Source organism: Myxocyprinus asiaticus, chromosome 11, assembly GCF_019703515.2.
Source record: "Myxocyprinus asiaticus isolate MX2 ecotype Aquarium Trade chromosome 11, UBuf_Myxa_2, whole genome shotgun sequence".
Taxonomy (NCBI): domain Eukaryota; kingdom Metazoa; phylum Chordata; class Actinopteri; order Cypriniformes; family Catostomidae; genus Myxocyprinus; species Myxocyprinus asiaticus.
In genome coordinates, this window is record NC_059354.1 from 2,577,175 (window position 1) to 2,596,413 (window position 19,239).

Below are 19,239 nucleotides of genomic sequence, written 5' to 3' on the forward strand. Positions count from 1 at the left end.
GTCCCATATTAAAAGATTAAATGTTGCGTCCCGTATCTAATCAAAATCTTTCAGCAGCCACCCAAGCAAAATTTAAAACACATTTAATGATATACATCTTGCGGTCAACTGAACTCTTGTTTACCGCAAGTGTCACGCTAGAAGTCGCATCCGCTCTGCACTATCCAATCTGTGGAGCATGCTGGAGTGTGCGTCAACCAGGCTGAATGCTCTTTATAAGTGCTTCAACCAGACTTTTTACCTCGATATTGCTCACAACTTAGCTACCTATTTTAATTCTACTGAAAATGTTCTAACTTAAAACATTATGGAATTCAAACATTTCAAACTTCTAAACAGCAAAACATCAGGCCATAAACAGCACTGATGAGAAAAACAGGAGGCAACACTGTACCATGCTCCAACATCAATTACAAGGCTTTAAAAAAAAGCATATCATCCCCCTTAATAAAATCCATCCAGGTGAACGATCACAAAAATGTAACAGCATCATATTAAATATTCTTTCAGAGGGAATCTATTATGCTTCATTTTTATTAAAAACTTTGCTGTTGTAGTTAATGTTTCTACATTTGTTTTGGCGTTTATTTTTCATGGCAAATTGGCTACTTGAGTGCATTTTGGTTTTCAAGGTGTTTTTTTATTTTTTATTATTATTTTTATAGAAAGACGAACTTCACTGGCCAAATCACAGTAAGGAGTTTCCATCCATGGTCTTGCCTGTGGTTATGGCATTAATGCCACAGTTAAACAATGGAAGAACTATGGTAAACATAAGGGAAAATATACAGTGTAGAATAAAAATTCTGGACCTCAAAAATTATAGACGTTTTCCTCATGTTCTATTCACCCCAAAAGCACTGTAAGACTAAGAGGATTGTAAATACGATTGTATGAATCATCTTAGAATTACGGACTATTTCCCAAAAGCATCGTTACTTAAAGGTGCACACAGTAACTTTTTGTTTGTGTCATCTTGGACTTACAGTGACACCTAGTGGTGTGGATGTAGCATCATTCAAAATCAATAGTTTTCAGTTACAGATGCCATTGTAGAAATTCACTATTCACAATCAGCCATGATTGATTCAATCCATGAGTGAACGTGTCGAATAACAAAAAGTTTACTGAGATTAAGCAAGCAGTATTTGACAGTCCATGTGATTCTTAAATGGCAGCCCCCATGTGCTTCTGAATTCTCACTACGCAACTGTACATTGTAAAAGGCTCTGGAATGTACAACTCACATCCTGGTAATAATTTTCTTGTGGTGGTATACTCAGTTTGTTTTGTACTTCTAACATCAGGTTACAGTGTGTGCTTTAAATAAATCAGTAAGAGATGTTGACTGTCAGATATATCTATATGCAGATATAGCTCATTGTGTCTTATGTCTGCTTGGATGCTTATACAGGTGCATCTCAATAAATTAGAATGTCGTGGAAAAGTTCATTTATTTCAGTAATTCAACTCAAATTGTGAAACTCGTGTATTAAATAAATTCAATGCACACAGACTGAAGTAGTTTAAGTCTTTGGTTCTTTTAATTGTGATGATTTTGGCTCACATTTAACAAAAACCCACCAATTCACTATCTCAAAAAATTAGAATATGGTGACATGCCAATCAGCTAATCAACTCAAAACACCTGCAAAGGTTTCCTGAGCCTTCAAAATGGTCTCTCAGTTTGGTTCACTAGGCTACACAATCATGGGGAAGACTGCTAATCTGACAGTTGTCCAGAAGACAATCATTGACACCCTTCACAAGGAGGGTAAGCCGCAAACATTCATTGCCAAAGAAGCTGGCTGTTCACAGAGTGCTGTATCCAAGCATGTTAACAGAAAGTTGAGTGGAAGGAAAAAGTGTTGAAGAAAAAGATGCACAACCAACCGAGAGAACCGCAGCCTTATGAGGATTGTCAAGCAAAATCGATTCAAGAATTTGGGTGAACTTCACAAGGAATGGACTGAGGCTGGGGTCAAGGCATCAAGAGCCACCACACACAGACATGTCAAGGAATTTGGCTACAGTTTTCATATTCCTCTTGTTAAGCCACTCCTGAACCACAGACAACGTCAGAGGCATCTTACCTGGGCTAAGGAGAAGAAGAACTGGACTGTTGCCCAGTGTTCCAAAGTCCTCTTTTCAGATGAGTGCAAGTTTTGTATTTCATTTGGAAACCAAGGTCCTAGAGTCTGGAGGAAGGGTGGAGAAGCTCATAGCCCAAGTTGCTTGAAGTCCAGTGTTAAGCTTCCACAGTCTGTGATGATTTGGGGTGCAATGTCATCTGCTGGTGTTGGTCCATTGTGTTTTTTGAAAACCAAAGTCACTGCACCCGTTTACCAAGACATTTTGGAGCACTTCATGCTTCCTTCTGCTGACCAGCTTTTTAAAGATGCTGATTTCATTTTCCAGCAGGATTTGGCACCTGCCCACACTGCCAAAAGCACCAAAAGTTGGTTAAATGACCATGGTGTTGGTGTGCTTGACTGGCCAGCAAACTCACCAGACCTGAACCCCATAGAGAATCTATGGGGTACTGTCAAGAGGAAAATGAGAAACAAGAGACCAAAAAATGAAGATGAGCTGAAGGCCACTGTCAAAGAAACCTGGGCTTCCATACCACCTCAGCAGTGCCACAAACTGATCACCTCCATGCCACGCCGAATTGAGGCAGTAATTAAAGCAAAAGGAACCCCTACCAAGTATTGAGTACATATACAGTAAATGAACATACTTTCCAGAAGGCCAACAATTCATTAAAAATGTTTTTTTTATTGGTCTTATGATGTATTCTAATTTTTTGAGATAGTGAATTGGTGGGTTTTTGTTAAATGTGAGCCAAAATCATCACAATTAAAAGAACCAAAGACTTAAACTACTTCAGTCTGTGTGCATTGAATTTATTTAATACACGAGTTTCACAATTTGAGTTGAATTACTGAAATAAATGAACTTTTCCACGACATTCTAATTTATTGAGATGCACCTGTATATGAAACATTGCACTGGAGTTTCCTAAAGGAGCCTCATTTCTTTGTTTATTGATCTGCCATGTATAAAAATGACAATAAATCTGACTTTGACTTTGTTTGCCAAGTATTTAAAAAAAGCAATGTGCACTGCCAATGGTAGATTACCATTTCTTAATAACATTATTCCTTGTGTTATTTTACCCTGGCATATTCTGTTTTTAACTGCCGATTTTAAGCTTTTTTTTTTCTTATAATAACAAAGAATCAAGACCTTCTCACTGCCAGCCAGATCCACCAGGTACAGTTTTCCACAGAGTTTCTGCTCCGTCTCCACATGCTCCTGTTTGATGTTGATGAGGAAGATGCTGTGACTGCGAGAGCTGTGCTCATTCATATCTGTCAGAGAGAGGATTTTGGATTTAGATTTGTGCTGTGCTTTAGTATTGTGACTGAGTATTGTGTATAGAGTGCAACAGTGTCCACCAACTTTTTTGAGCCGTCTTGGTTCCGGAGGTATTTTTCCCATTATTTTTTTCCAGAGGAATTTCATAATATCCTTCATAAAAGAGATCTAATCTATGAACCAAACCAACCAGCTCCAAGGTGAATCACAGCATTACAAACTTTGATTTGAAGCAAAAAGTACTTGAAAATCGGACAAAAGACACAAAAAGGTAAAAAACTGTGAAATTAACATCTTCAGTGAGAGAATGAACTACAATCCCATGAAGCATTGCGAATGACATAATCAAATAAAAAATGATGGAAAAATATAAAATTGTTAATAGTTGTTTATTATAGGTAAAGAAAAAAAGCTAACTGAAAAACAAATTGGTTGATGTACATATTTTTGTATATATTTGAGATGCAAAATATTCAGATATAAAGAAATATATAAGTATTTTGAGAGTGTAGGTAGACAGACTCTATTGTGTCATGGGAGTGAACGATCGCTGCAGAGCTCTTTTGCCACACTTTGTTTGCTGCAATTTTCTGATTGGTGGATTGTTTCCGTTTAGATATTCACCAGAATTTTCACTATTAAACATTTTTTTTTTTTTTTAAATAAAGATGAAATAACATGGACTGATGGCATCAACAGAATCATATACCATCTATGAACAACCCCGGAGATCACGGTAGGTCTGACTTTAAAGGTTTTTAAGTTATCATTAAAAATCACTTTGTCTATGGAGAAAATGAATGGGATTTTTACTTATGGAACCAGACTGTATCTCTCTGTTGTCACACTGAGGGACATATACTGTACTCTTGTCTTTATTGTGATGTTGAGTGAATATTATGTCAATTCGAACCAAAGACCTTGCTAGCGCCATGTTCTACCAAAGGTGTCGGGAAAAATACACAATGTCCAAAGCACTCACTAGTAGAGCTGAAACGATTAGTCGATGTTATTGACAACGTCGACAATAAAGAATTGTTGACAAAAATTTTCGTTGTCGAATAGTCGTTTAACGTAACATGAGATCACATTAAACTCTAATGATGATGCGTGAGAGCAGCACTGCAGCTCGCGCCTGACTGAGGAGAGGAAGAATTACACAGCTCACAGTCCAGATGCACTCTAAACTTTCCAAACAGCTTCAGGTGATATGGATCGCATAGTATGAGGGAATTATAATGCAAAAATACAAAATAATTAAATACAGAAGCACTCTCATTGTGGAGCTGGAGCTACCGCTTTGCTGAAGAAAAACTTGCGTGTCGCATTTCTTTAAAGGAAACACCCCGGCGTTACATCTTTAATGCATTTATATTTAATATATTATAGCTTCATTAAAGTTCAAATAATACGGAAGCAGATCATGTAAATCACTGCAAACTCTGAAACTGGCATTTCTCTGTGTGGTCAGCACCTCCCGATCTAAGGGGGAGAGATTGAAACTGCACCCGTCTGATGCACACTCTGTCACGGGACGCTCGTCCCTCGAGCCCGCATGCTTAATGCAGCTAGATTATAACGTGATGGCTCAAGACTTATTGAATCATAATATATGTCACTGTGCATTTCTTATTGTGAAGAAAACTGGCAATACGCAACTTTATTAATAAGAGAGAGTTTGTTTTTTTGTGAGTTAAAGATGGATTGAAGTGAACAGAAAGGTGAGAGGGGGTAGTCTTCGCCCCATTATACACGGCAAAAAAATATGTTTTTGATTTGTTTTTGTTTTGGCTTGTTTTCCAAAAATAATATCTAAAACTCATTTAAAACAATGTACATTTTCTATAGCAGCTAGAGAATGTTGAAAATAATATTAAAAAAATACAAATATTTTAAAATATCTAAAAATCCTTTAAAAAAGATGCATTCACCTGAGAAGCAGCATATAAGATATTTAGACTTGCTTTTAGAGAATAGATCTTGAATATAAGATTATTTTGTCTTTACTGCACTCGCAGAAGTAGAACCAAACTTAAATACAAAATACACTTATATTTAAGATACATTCTCTTAAAGCAAGTCTAAATATCTTATATGTTGCTTCTAAAGTAAATGTATCTTGTTTTATGGATCTTTAGACAATTTTAAATTGAAAAAAAGACAAATACACTTGATAACAATAGGATTTTTTTCAGTGAATTTTTTTACTGAATTAAACTTAATAACGTTTTTTTTCCCCCTTTAATTCAGTGAATGTGTCATGAACGCCGGTGAAGATTCCTCAATCGGCCACCGGAGGTCTCACTCGCCTGACTGTTAACATTGAACTACATTTCCCAAGTGCCCACATACCTGGACTGATTATTGCACATCTGTTCCATATCAGTCAGACTGTGTTGTTCCGCCCATGTTTGACTCTGCCTTGGATTACCTCTGTACAAATCTTTGCTGCCTGCCTACCACTGTGTTTGCCTGGATATTTCTATTGCTGTTTGCTGCCTGCCCCGATCCTCTGCCTGTTATACCACGTTTACTGCCCTGCCTCTGATATTGTTGGTTGCCCTGGTTATTTGACCCACGCTTGTCTGTACTCTGAACTTGCTGTGTTTTAATAAACCGAACATGGATCCCACTCAGCCTGAGTACGTGTTACAGAATGTCATTTTGAGGTATTTTTAAAAGATGATTTTGTCCTCTTTATTGTTAGTAAGCATGTTTAATACAACCTTAAAGTTGGGGCACGAGCATATGATTAATTGTTGCAATAATTGCTGAATAGTCGAATAATAATTCTAAAAATCGTTCTAATAATCGATTATCAAAATAATCGTTAGTTGCAGCCCTACTTACTAGTGACAGCGACGTGTCGATTGGACTTTCCTTCATCGATGACATCCATGACCTCCTCAGGACTCGACACAAAGCGCTCGGTGCAGCCCTGTTTACACAACAGTTCACAAACACGATCACATGGCACACTCATCATAATGCCTTTAAACTGCAGTTTTAACTTGGATTCTGTTTATATCATTTTTATAAAGTAAATAATATAAAGTTTTATCATCATCATGACAATGTTTTGTTGCTGGATGTGATCGGTCACCTTGACATATGGGACACGGTTCTTATCCTCATGCACAGACAGGTTGGTCTTAGTGACTAAAAACAGACGAAAGAGGAAGGAAACACAGTGAAGGAAATAAATATAACTGTACTGAATTCTGTATGCACAACGTTTGATTTTACAGACCATCCAGAAGATCTCGGATTTTCTCCATGTAGATCTCAAAATAGGAGACCTGAAATAGACAAACACTGATTTTGAGAAAACACACATTTGAGAGTGTGTGTGGTCAAAATGTTTACTGAATTGTCAATATTCTGTTCACTTCACATGGATTCATTTGTATTTATTTGTCAAATTTTAAATTCCAGACAAATTGTACCTTCATATGTTTCTATGTGTTTACCTTGATATGGAACTCCAGATTTTCATCCATGGAGAAGATGTGGTTGAAGATGTCTTCAGCGATGCGGGGAATGATGCCCATCTGCTGCGGGTCATGGAGGCTGCCCTGTGGGTGGGGCCAAAGACAAATTCTGAGTTTCTTATTCATCCCATTTTCATGGCAATGTAAAGACTTTTAGGTGTATACCAGGCTATGTATAGGGATCGAACGATGGTCTGATGTTTTTAACCAATAATCTATTAATTAAATGCAGTTTTTTTTTTGTTTTTTTTTTTATATATATATATATATATATATATATATATATATATATATATATTAAATCAACCAAAAAAAGGCACCATCTGGTGGGTGTGTAAAGAATAGTGCCTAAAATGCCATTACACTATTGTGAGCTGAGCAGGAAAAAGGGGTGTTCACATGTAACATAACTTTTAATGTTACTTAATGTTAACTAAATGTTATATATATATATATATATATATATATATATATATATATATAATGTATAAAATGCATCATGATGGTGCTGCGGATGGCCGCCTTGGTGTGGAGCGCTCCTATTGTTGTTTTTGTTTGTTTGTCCTGTGTTTAGTAATCTTTTTCCAGTCAATTTTACCAGAGACGAACTGCTGAACATTCAACAGCACATACCAGACAGTCTTTTCCCGGTTTTTGAATATTCAGACGTTTTGCTAGACATTTTAGTTGGAGACGCGGCTTTGTTGTTCAGGAGACGCAGGTGAGGAAGACGAGCCGGTGCGCTGGTCAAACTCCATTGGCGGGCTTTCGAACAACGCTGCTGTGCATTCATCTTGCGAATCTCTGCTCTCTTCCTAACAAAATGGACGAACTACATCTCCTCACCTGCACAAACAAGGATTTTTCAACCTCTGCTGCCTTGTGCTTCGCAGAAACCTGGCTGAGTGAAGCCATTCCGGACAGCGTGTTACATCTGCCGGACTTCCAACTGTTCAGAGCGGATCACATCGCGGAGTTATCGGGGAAAAATAGAGGTGGTGGAACATGCTTTTACATCAATGAAAGTTGGTGTACAGATGTAACAACGTTAAAGAGGATGTGCTGTCCTAATTTGGAAGTGCTCTTTATTAACTGTTAGCCTTTCTACTCGCCGCGGGAATTTTCCTCGTTTATTCTGGTGAGTGTGTATATCGCGCCAAACGCGTGTTTGAATGCGGCGCTGCAACAGCTGGCTGATCAAATCACAGACACAGAACAACAATACCCGGACTCAGTTATTATTATTCTTAGGGATTTTAACAGAGCAAATCTCACACGTGAACTGCCCAAATATAAACAGCACATTACATGCCCCACCAGAGACAGAAACATACTGGATCATTGCTACACAACAATAAAGGATGCATATCGCTCTGTCCCTAAAGCAGCTTTGGGACTCTCTGATCACTGTCTGGTTCATCTTTTTCCAACCTACAGGCAGAAATTAAAATCAACCAAGCCAGTAGTAAGGACTGTAAAGAGATGGACCAATGAAGCAGAGCGGGAACTACAAGCCTGCTTCGATTGCACAGATTGGAGTGTTTTTGAGGCTGCAGCCACAGACCTGGATGACCTCACAGATACTGTTACATCATATATCAGTTTCTGTGAGGATATGTGCATTCCTATTACGACTTATTAAAAGTTCAACAACAACAAACCGTGGTTTACAGCAGAGCTCAGGCAGCTTTGTCAGACCAAAGAGGATGCTTACAGGGGTGGGGATAAAATCTTGTACAATCAGGCCAGGAACACACTGAACAAGGAAATCAGAGTGGCAAAAAGAAGATACTCTGAGAAGCTGAAAAACAAGTTTTCAGCTAACGACCCTGCATCAGTGTGGAGTGGCATGAAACAACTCACAAATTACAGAACTCCTACCCCCAACCCTGTGGTGGACCAACAACTGACTGATGACCTGAATGTGTTCTACTGCAGATTTGAAAGGCCCAATCTCACACCCCACACCCACTTTGACCTTCACTTCACACAAACACCAACACCTCCTGCAACCCCCCTCCTCCCCCCTCCTGCTACTCAACCTGCAATTTAAGATCTGTGAAGATGATGTGAGTTTTTTTTCGGAAACAAAAGACGAGGAAAGCTTCAGGCCCAGATGGCGTCTCACCAGCGTGTCTTTGATCCTGTGCTAACCAGCAGGCCCCCATCTTCGCACAGATCTTCAGTAGATCACTGGAGCAGTGTGAAGTCCCATGCTGCTTCAAATGCTCAATCATTATTCCTGTCCCAAAGAAACCAAAAATCACAGGACTTAATGACTGCAGACCTGTCGCCCTGACGTCTGTGGTCATGAAATCATTTGAGAGACTGGTGTTGGCACACCTGAAGAACATCACTGGACCCTTTCTAGATCCCCTTCAATTTGCTTATTGAGCAAACAGGTCTGTGGATGATGTAGTCAACATGGGATTGCATCATGTCCTGCAACATCTGGACAGACCAGGGACATATGCAAGAATCCTTTTTGTGGACTTCAGTTCGGCCTTCAATACCATCATCCCAGTTATACTCCAGAATAAATTACACCAACTCTCTGTTCCCATGTCTATCTGTCAGTGAATTACCAGCTTTCTGACAGACAGGCAGCAGCTTGTGAGACAGGGGAAACTCACTTCCAGCACCTGTACAATCAGCACTGGTGCCCCCCAGGGATGTGTGCTCTCCCCACTACTCTTCTCCCTCTACACCAATGACTGCATCGCCAAGGACCCCTCTGTCAAGCTCCTGAAGTTTGCAGATGACACCACTGTCATCGGCCTCATCCGAGATGACGATGAGTCGGCATACAGAAGGGAGGTTGAACAGCTGGCTGTCTGGTGCAGTCAAAACAACCTTGAGCTGAACACGCTCAAAATGGTGGAGATGATTGTGGACTTTAGGAGGAACACCCCAACACTGACCCCCCTCACCATTCTAAACAGCACTGTGGCAGCAGTGGAGACATTCAGGTTCCTGGGCACTACCATTTCACAGGACCTGAAGTGGGAGGCACACATTGACTCCATAGTGAAAAAGGCCCAGCAGAGGTTGTACTTCCTTCGCCAGCTGAGGAAGTTCAACCTGCCACAGGCATTGCTGATACAGTTATACTCAGCGGACATTGAGTCTGTCCTGTGCACTTCAATAACTGTCTGGTTTGGTTCAGCTACGAAATCAGACATCAGAAGACTACAAAGGTCAATTCGGACTGCTGAGAGGATTATTGGTTGCCCCCTGCCCCCACTTCAAGAACTATACACTTCCAGAGTGAGGAAAAAGGCTGGAAAAATCACTCTGGACCCCACTCACCCCACTCACCCTGCCCACTACCTTTTTGAACTGTTGCCTTCTGGCTGACGCTTCAGAGCTCTGAGCACCAGAACCGTCAGGCACAGGAACAGTTTTTTCCCTCAGGCTATCCATCTCATGAACTGTTAAATTGCCCCATTGAGCAATAACTATGTGCAATACACAGTTTAGTCTTTTTTTATATTTATCCAACACATCCAACCTCTTCTGCCATTTCATTCCTCTGGAACAAAAAACAAAAAAACATTTGCACTGTACATAACAGATAACAGATTTGTATTAGATTGCACTACGTATGTGTATGTGTGTATGTATGTATGTGTGTGTCTGTGTGTGTATGTACGTATGTGTATACATTTTTGTATTTATTTTTTATTATTATCTATGTCTTGCTGCTGTTTTTGTATTGTATTTGTATTGTTGTACACTGGAAGCTCCTGTCAACAAGACAAATTCCTTGTATGTGCAAGCATACTTGGCAATAAACCTGATTCTGATTCTGATATACTGTATATATATATATATATATATATATATATATATATATATATATATACACATACACACACACACACACACACTTGCGGCCAAAAGTTTGGAATAATGTACAGATTTTGCTCTTATGGAAAGAAATTGTTACTTTTATTCACCAAAGTGGCATTCAACTGATCACAATATATACTGAGGACATTAATAACGTGAAAAATTACTATTACAATTTGAAAAAAATGCTCAGAACTTCTTAAGAGTTCTCATCAAAAAATCCTCCACGTGCAGCAATAACAACTTTGCAGATCCTTGGCATTCTAGCTGTCAGTTTGTCCAGATACTCAAGTGACATTTCACCCCACACTTCCTGTAGCACTTGCCATAGATGTGGCTGTCTTGTTGGGCACTTCTCACGCACCTTACAGTCTAGCTGATCCCACAAAAGCTCAATGGGGTTAAGATCCATAACACTCTTTTCCAATTATCTGTTGTCCAATGTCTGTGTTTCTTTGCCCACTCTGACCTTTTCTTTTTGTTTTTCTGTTTCAAAAGTGGCTTTTCCTTTGCAATTCTTCCCATAAGGCCTGCACCCCTGAGTCTTCTCTTTACTGTTGTACATGAAACTGGTGTTGAGCGGGTAGAATTCAATGAAGCTGTCAGCTGAGGACATGTGAGGCGTCTATTTCTCAAACTAGAGACTCTGATGTACTTATCCTCTTGTTTAGTTGTACATCTGGCCTTCCACATCTCTTTCTGTCCTTGTTAGAGCCAGTTATCCTTTGTCTTTGAAGACTATAGTGTACACCTTTGTATGAAATCTTCAGTTTTTTTTTTTGGCAATTTCAAGCATTGTGTAGCCTTCATTCCTCAAAACAATGATTGACTGACGATTTTCTAGAGAAATCTTTGCTTGCCATTTTTGACCTAATATTGACCTTAAGGCATGCCAGTCTATTGCATACTGTGGCAACTCAAAAACAAACACAAAGACAATGTTAAGCTTCATTTAACGAATAAAATAGTTTGATATAATGGCAAGTGATTTTCTAGTATCAAATTAGCAATTTAGCATGATTATCCAAGGATAAGGTGTTGGAGTGATGGCTGCTGGAAATGGGGCCTGTTTAGATTTGATCAAAAATGATTTTTTTCAAATAGTGATGGTGCTGTTTTTTACATCAGTAATGTCCTGACTATACTTTATGATCAGTTGAATGCCACTTTGGTTAATTAAAGTACCAATTTCCTTCCGAAACAACAAAATCTGTACATTATTCCAAACTTTTGTCCACCAGTATACAATGGTGTGAAAAAGTGTTTGCCTCCTTCCTGATTTCTTATTTTTTTGCATGTTTGTCACACTTAAATGTTTCAGATCATCAAACAAGTTTAAATTTTAGTCAAAGATAACACAAGTAAACACAAAATGCAGTTTTTAAATGAAGGTTGTTATTATTAAGGGAAAACAAAATCCAAACCTACATGGCCCTGTGTGAAAAAGTGTTTGCCCCACCTGTTAAAACATAACTTAACTGTGGTTTATCACACCTGAGTTCAATTTCTCTAGCCACACCCAGGCCTGATTACTGCCACACCTGTTCTCAATCAAGAAATCACTTAAATAGGACCTGCCTGACAAAGTGAAGTAGACCAAAAGATCTTCAAAAGCTAGACATCATGCCGAGATCCAAAGAAATTCAGTAACAAATGTGAAAGAAAGTAATTGAGATCTATCAGTCTGGAAAAGGTTATAAAGCCATTTCTAAAGCTTTGGGACTCCAGAGAACCACAGTGAGAGCCATTATCCACAAATGGCGAAAACATGGAACAGTGGTGAACCTTTCCAGGAGTGGCTGGCCAACCAAAATTACCCCAACAGCGCAGCGACGACTCATCCAAGAGGTCACAAAAGACCCCACAACAACATCCAAAGAACTGCAGGCCTCACTTGCCTCAGTTAAGGTCAGTGTTCATGACTCCACCATAAGAAAGAGACTGGGCAAAAATGGCCTGCATGGCAGAGTTCCAAGACGAAAACCACTGCTGAGCAAAAAGAACATTAAGGCTCATCTCATTTTTGCCAGAAAACATCTTGATGATCCCCAAGACTTTTGGGAAAATACTCTGTGGACTGACGAGACAAAAGTTGAACTTTTTGGAAGGTGTGTGTCCCATTACATCTGGCGTAAAAGTAACACCGCATTTCAGAAAAAGAACATCATACCAACAGTAAAATATGGTGGTGGTGGTAATGTGACGGTCTAGGGCTGTTTTGCTGCTTCAGGACCTGGAAGACTTGCTGTGATAAATGGAACCATGAATTCTGCTGTCTACCAAAAAATCCTGAAGGAGAATGTCCGGCCATCTGTTTGTGACCTCAAGCTGAAGCGAACTTGGGTTCTGCAGCAGGACAATGATCCAAACCACACCAGCAAGTCCACCTCTGAATGGCTGAAGAAAAACAAAATGAAGACTTTGGAGTGGCCTAGTCAAAGTCCTGACCTGAATCCTATTGAGATGCTGTGGCATGACCTTAAAAGGCAGTTCATGCTCGAAAACCCTCCAATGTGGCTGAATTACAACAATTCTGCAAAGATGAGTGGGCCAAAATTCCTCCACAGCACTGTAAAAGACTCATTGCAAGTTATCGCAAACGCTTGATTGCAGTTGTTGCTGCTAAGGGTGGCCCAACCAGTTATTAGGTTTAGGGGGCAATCACTTTTTCACACAGGGCCATGTAGGTTTGGATTTTGTTTTCCCTTAATAATAACAACCTTCATTTAAAAACTTCATTTTGTGTTTACTTGTGTTATCTTTGACTAATATTTAAACTTGTTTGATGATCTGAAACATTTAAGTGTGACAAACATGCAAAAAAATAAGATATCAGGAAGGAGGCAAACACTTTTTCACACCACTGTATATAGATACAGGGTTGGAGAGTAACAGAATACATGTAACAGGATTACGTATTTAAAATACAAAATATAAATAACTGTATTCCACTACAGTTACAATTTATATAATTGGTAATTAAAATATAGTTACATTCAAAAAGTATTTTGATTACTGAAGAGATTACTTTGCATTTTATTGTCATTTAATTAATTTAATATTTAGTCCTTTCAGATGGAAAACATTTATACATATAAATGATGCGATCCAAAGTGCATTTGAACAGCGGTGAAACACTTTCATATGATGTGTTACATTCATACGAGCAGACAGAGAAGTAAGTCTGAAATAAGTTTGGAGTAGAAGAAATAGAAATAAACCTTGTGTAAACTGTCAGCTTTAAGCTAATCTAAAATGCTATTTATAGCCATTTTACATGCACGTTACCAGACACGATCATATTTTTTTATCAAGAAAATTCACGTTGGATCATAATTTCTTTTTTTCTAGTAAGACCTTTGATATTAGGGTAAAAATTGTATTCTTGATGATACATTTTGTATTGTTTTCCTGTAAAAAATATCTACAAATCCTTAAAACAAGATCAACTGTAATTGTGCTCAGGATATCTTGTTTTAGAAACAACACTGCATAAGATATTTAGGCTTTTCAGAGAATGTATTTTTGACGTGTATTTTGTCTTGCTGTACTGGCAGTGAAAAAATCTACCAGTGCTGAAGAAGTAATCCAAAGTATTTAGAATACGTTACTGACCTTGAGTAATCTAACGGAATACGTTACAAATTACATTTTACAGCATGTATTCTGTAATCTGTAGTGGAATACATTTCTAAAGTAATCCTCCCAAACCAATATATATATATATGACATTTCTTTTATGATTCATATTAAAATATTAATAGGCTTAAAACTTGTAATTATTTTTAGATCTGACATTTATTGTAATGATAGGTTTTTGTGGTATTTGATATAAATTTAGTCTATAGAAGTTGTGAAATTATTGATTCATGTTCAACAATTTTTGTTAATAAATGGAGAGTAAAAAATATTCTTTGAATGGTTCTTTAAGCATTTTCATTTATTTTTAACAACTTTATAATTGTGGTTATTATTAAAAAATGGCACTATTCTGAATTAATATTAGCTTACGTCAATTATTTTGAATGACGTAAACACAGTTTAAAAAACAAAACACTATCCTTGTAACAGAGTGGAATACATCAATGTGCAATTCTTATAGTGTCATTGGGGGCTGAGCCCCCCCAAAGACTGAAATGTTTTAATCGTCCCTGATTGGCTATAATAAAAAATCAGTATTGGTCCATCTCTAGCTATTTGCCATATCAGTCATTTTGTCCATTAAAAATTACCATTGAACATCATTTATATGTCAACAGTCATATCACCCTGTAGCTCAAGAATGGTCACCTGCTAAGCAGGGTTGAGTCTGGCCAGTACCTGGATGGAAGACCTCTTTTGGATGAGATGTTAAACCGAGGTCCTGACTCTCTGTGGCCATTAAAAATCCCAGAACACTTCTTGTAAAGAGTAGGAGTGTAACCCTGGTGTCCTGGCCAAATTCCCCCCCATTGGCCCTTATTGATCATGGCCTCCTAATAATCCCCATCCATTAATTGGCTTGATAACTCTACTTTCTCCACCAATAGCTGGTGAGTGTACTGGTGCACTATGGCTGCACACTGGTGGTGGTTGAGGAGAGTCCCTTGTTCACTGTGTAAAGCGCTTTGAGTGTAGTGTCAGAAAAGCGCTATATAAATGTAGTGTTCATTGATTCATTCACATTTCATTGAAGTACAAAATTATGTTATAAGATTTCATAAAAAAATATCTGAATGTAAAATATATTATAAATATAATCAGGAGATGAGTGGAAATCTTTTACCTCCATGGTATGGGTCTTTCCAGAAGAGGTCTGTCCATAAGCAAAAATTGTGCCATTATAACCTCCCAGCACATCTACATATCCACACACACACACACACACACACACACACACACACACATACACACATGCAGGAAACAACAGAGAGTTCATTTCTCAGCAAAATATTCTGCTAAATGACAAGTATGCAATTGTTGATATGCAAATTAATTTATGTGTTGTAACATTTAATGTAAGTAAAAATTAATACAGCCAAAATAAATAAATAAATAATATTAATAAAATAAATAAATCTATCAGTTTTATATACAGTAGATGATTGCTTAGATGTGATGTGGCCTCACATACTGACCTTTGACAATCTGCTTAGCACAGGTGTTGTACACTTGCTCTTGGGTGGTGTTGGTGGGAAACACATGATCAAACACAAACGATTTACCCTGTGGAAAAAAACCAAAGATATTTAACACACACACACACACACACACACACACACACACACACACACAGAAGAAGAGAAGAAGAAATGAGAGGGTTGTATCTGGGTCTCGGGTATTGATTAGACCATCAATCACATCACACACACACACACAAAGAGAGAGAGAGAGAGACTGAGATGGAGCTGGGTGAAATGAGATAATGAGATGACAGGGTTGGGGGAGGAGAAAACTAAAAGACAACATTAATATTAATATCTCAGATATTGTATATTACACAGACAGACACAGAAATACATATGGCTCATCCAGGGCTAAACCTGCTACAATTTTATCAGTAAACTCCTATATAAATGAATATTCCAGGTTCAGTACAAGTTAAGCTCAACTGACAGCATTTGTGGCATAATGTTGATTACCACAAAAATGTATATAGAATCATCCCTCCTTTTCTTTAAAAAGGCAAAAATCGAGGTTACAGTGAGGCACTTACAATGCAGGTGAATTGGGACAATTTTTGGAGGGTTTAAAGTCAGAAATATGAAGTTATAATTTTATAAAAGCACTAACATTATTTTTTCTGTTAAAACTCATGTTCAAATAGTTTTTATGGTCATTTTAGGGCTTTAGGGTTTACAGCTTTACGTCGTCATGGCAATGAAGTTGTAAAATTGGCTATAACTTTACACAGAAAAGGTTAGCAAGCAACTGAATCACACTAAAATCATGTTAACACACATATTGTTTACATCTTGTGGCTGTTCTTTTGAAACAGTGAGTATTTTAACATTTATGGAATGAACCCATTCACTTCCATTGTAAGTGCCTGACTGGAACCTCGATTTTTGCTTTTTGTAGAAAAGAAGAGTAAAAATGATCCAAAATTAATTTATGTGGTAATCAATTATTATTAGATTTTTTTAATATAGCTATAATTTATCTACAGTACTTTCAACCTTTGTGACACTTTCCTAAAATATATGCTACACTGCACAAAACTCTCAAAACAAGAATAAAAAGTTTATATCTAATGTATATACAGTATCCTATTTCCACCTATTAGTCCAAACAGATATTAGCACCTTATACATCATTAAATATTCAAAAGGTTATAATGAGCAAATCAATCTAAATATCATCATCATCTACCACACCCTGATCATCCATCCCACAAAATACATAATATGAATGTTGACACATAATTTCAGCTTTATCCACTTTTTATCCACAATTTGTCCTGTCACTATAAACATTTAACTCAAGTATCAAATTACTGCAGCATTCACCAAAACCTTTTACAGTAGATTTATTTACACATTTCACCTTAGTCAAAGTATACCCCTGATCAGCCACTCCCTGTCTAAATTTAAAAGTCTCTCACCACACACACACACACACACACACACACACACACACACACACACACACACACATATGAGGAATAAATCTTATGATGATCATTACAGTAAAAAGAACTAGATAGATTTTTTTTCTGGGTTGGGGGGCAATTCTATGTATAATTGTCATTAAAATGATGTAATGTTAATGGTCTTAAAATTGGCTTCGATATCATATTTCAGGGGGAAAAAAACATATTTTCTTATGTTTTTCTTTGAAATATGTAAAATATCTCCAAGACAGGTTTTGTGACATTTACCATTAATGTTGTGCTTTTATTAGGCTATGTGTTACTCTATGTAACTGCTTCTTCAATTTTTGGACAGAGCAAAAAGTCAGCCATGTAAATATGACATACAGATGATGATGTATGAATAACAGTCTGTTAGGGCCAAAGCTTCACTGAACAGCTACATTAAAATTATATTATTTATACCCTATACTACGTATATGCACTAATACATATACAAAAACAAACAAACAGCCTATTTACAAAAAAATATATAGCCTAAGCATAATTCGATTATAGTACGAAACGGGCCCACTACAGCCTCTATTTGTGCTGACGTCATACTGTGACACAACCTGCTTATCATCATTGTAATTATTCGTTCAATCTAAGCAAGCCAGCATATGTCCATATAATGTGAGATAAAGCCTCATTCTTACTCCGATGATGACGGTGTCGTCTCCTTGAAATGTGGGCAGAAATTTGTCCCCGCGCAGGACCTCGGCCTGATTCAAGGGCCTGAAGCGACAGAGTACTTTAATATTACACTCAGACACTGCGTCCGTCATGATCTTGTTCGATAGCCTATATTATCTGAATATTAAAACAGAAGATATATTTATATTAAAGCAGAAGATGATAGCGCAATGGCCTAAACTCAAGCAAAAGACGGCTGATCGTCGATACAAGAATGCAATGCTCCTGAAATCCTTTGATTAATTATATTTAGCAGCTATTAAATATATTGTTCTTGATCTTTATGAGGATTTTCCTGTAAATCGAAAAGCTGCTGTTGTTGTTGTGAAGCGGAACTCGCAGTGATGTGATAGCGGAGGATGCTGCTGTTGTCATGAGGGATGCGGCGGAGGCAGGGCGTGTCAGTCTGGACCACTCACACTGAAGGACGATTCTCATGAAGCACGGCCTCATAAACGGGCGGGGCTTATCACTTCAGACGTTGTCTTTACATTATAATCTTCCAATTGTAACTCTACACTGCATATTTTCACTTCAATATCTATTAATGTTTGTCATTGTCGTGATATAATGCACACTTTTTATCCATTTTATAGAGACTGCTAAGGATAATTTCGAGTTGGATGTCAGGCAGCAATATTTGGATTGGAATAGATTCAAAATATTATACATTCTAGTGTACAAATGTCTGCAGTAAGACACAAATTTGCCTTAGATTTGAATGCGGCTCAGAAGAGGTTTGGTCTATTGAGCCACCGAGCGCACCCTGGATAAATACAAACTTTGTGTTTTGGCCTGCTGTGGAGATGAGCTCTTTGGTGACTGTGGCAGAAACCGGCCGCCTCGTTGGCGCAGTTTGGCAGAGCGAGCACAGGGGTGGAAAAAGTAGGCGACTTAAACTTATAGGTGAAAGTAGCCTACTGAGTGAACATTTTACTCAATTAAAAGTCCAAGTATTTAGCCAAAATAAATAAATACTTGAGTTAAAGCATACAAGTTGAAATTGTTCTTCAGTTTTTTTTTTTTAAAAAAGGTAATTTTTTTTCTTAGCTAAGATGAAATCAAGAGAGGGGAGACTGTGTGAGAGAGGATGTTGTGGCCGGTTGCATTGTATGTGGAATTAATTTAATTTAAATTAAGATGCGCAAGAGTGCAATTCGATTGATTTGTTCAGCCGCCTTTTCACTGTCACGTAAATTTGTGTGCAAA

At 37.8% G+C, this 19,239-nt stretch overlaps 1 protein-coding gene across 1 annotated transcript in view; it reads right to left on the reverse strand.

Moving 5' to 3' along the window:
• Window positions 1-18,411, reverse strand: part of LOC127448340 (kinesin heavy chain-like) — a 43,643-nt gene extending 25,232 nt beyond the window's left edge. The window contains exons 1-8 of the mRNA XM_051710787.1: window positions 17,994-18,411; window positions 15,842-15,929; window positions 15,490-15,563; window positions 6,852-6,956; window positions 6,632-6,680; window positions 6,485-6,540; window positions 6,232-6,319; window positions 3,250-3,374 (exon numbers count right to left, since the gene is read on the reverse strand). Of these exons, the coding sequence (XP_051566747.1) occupies window positions 3,250-3,374; window positions 6,232-6,319; window positions 6,485-6,540; window positions 6,632-6,680; window positions 6,852-6,956; window positions 15,490-15,563; window positions 15,842-15,929; window positions 17,994-18,122 (714 nt within the window). The 5' untranslated portion in view covers window positions 18,123-18,411. The remainder of the gene's footprint in view (window positions 1-3,249; window positions 3,375-6,231; window positions 6,320-6,484; window positions 6,541-6,631; window positions 6,681-6,851; window positions 6,957-15,489; window positions 15,564-15,841; window positions 15,930-17,993) is intronic.
• Between the last annotated feature and the right edge of the window lie 828 nt (window positions 18,412-19,239).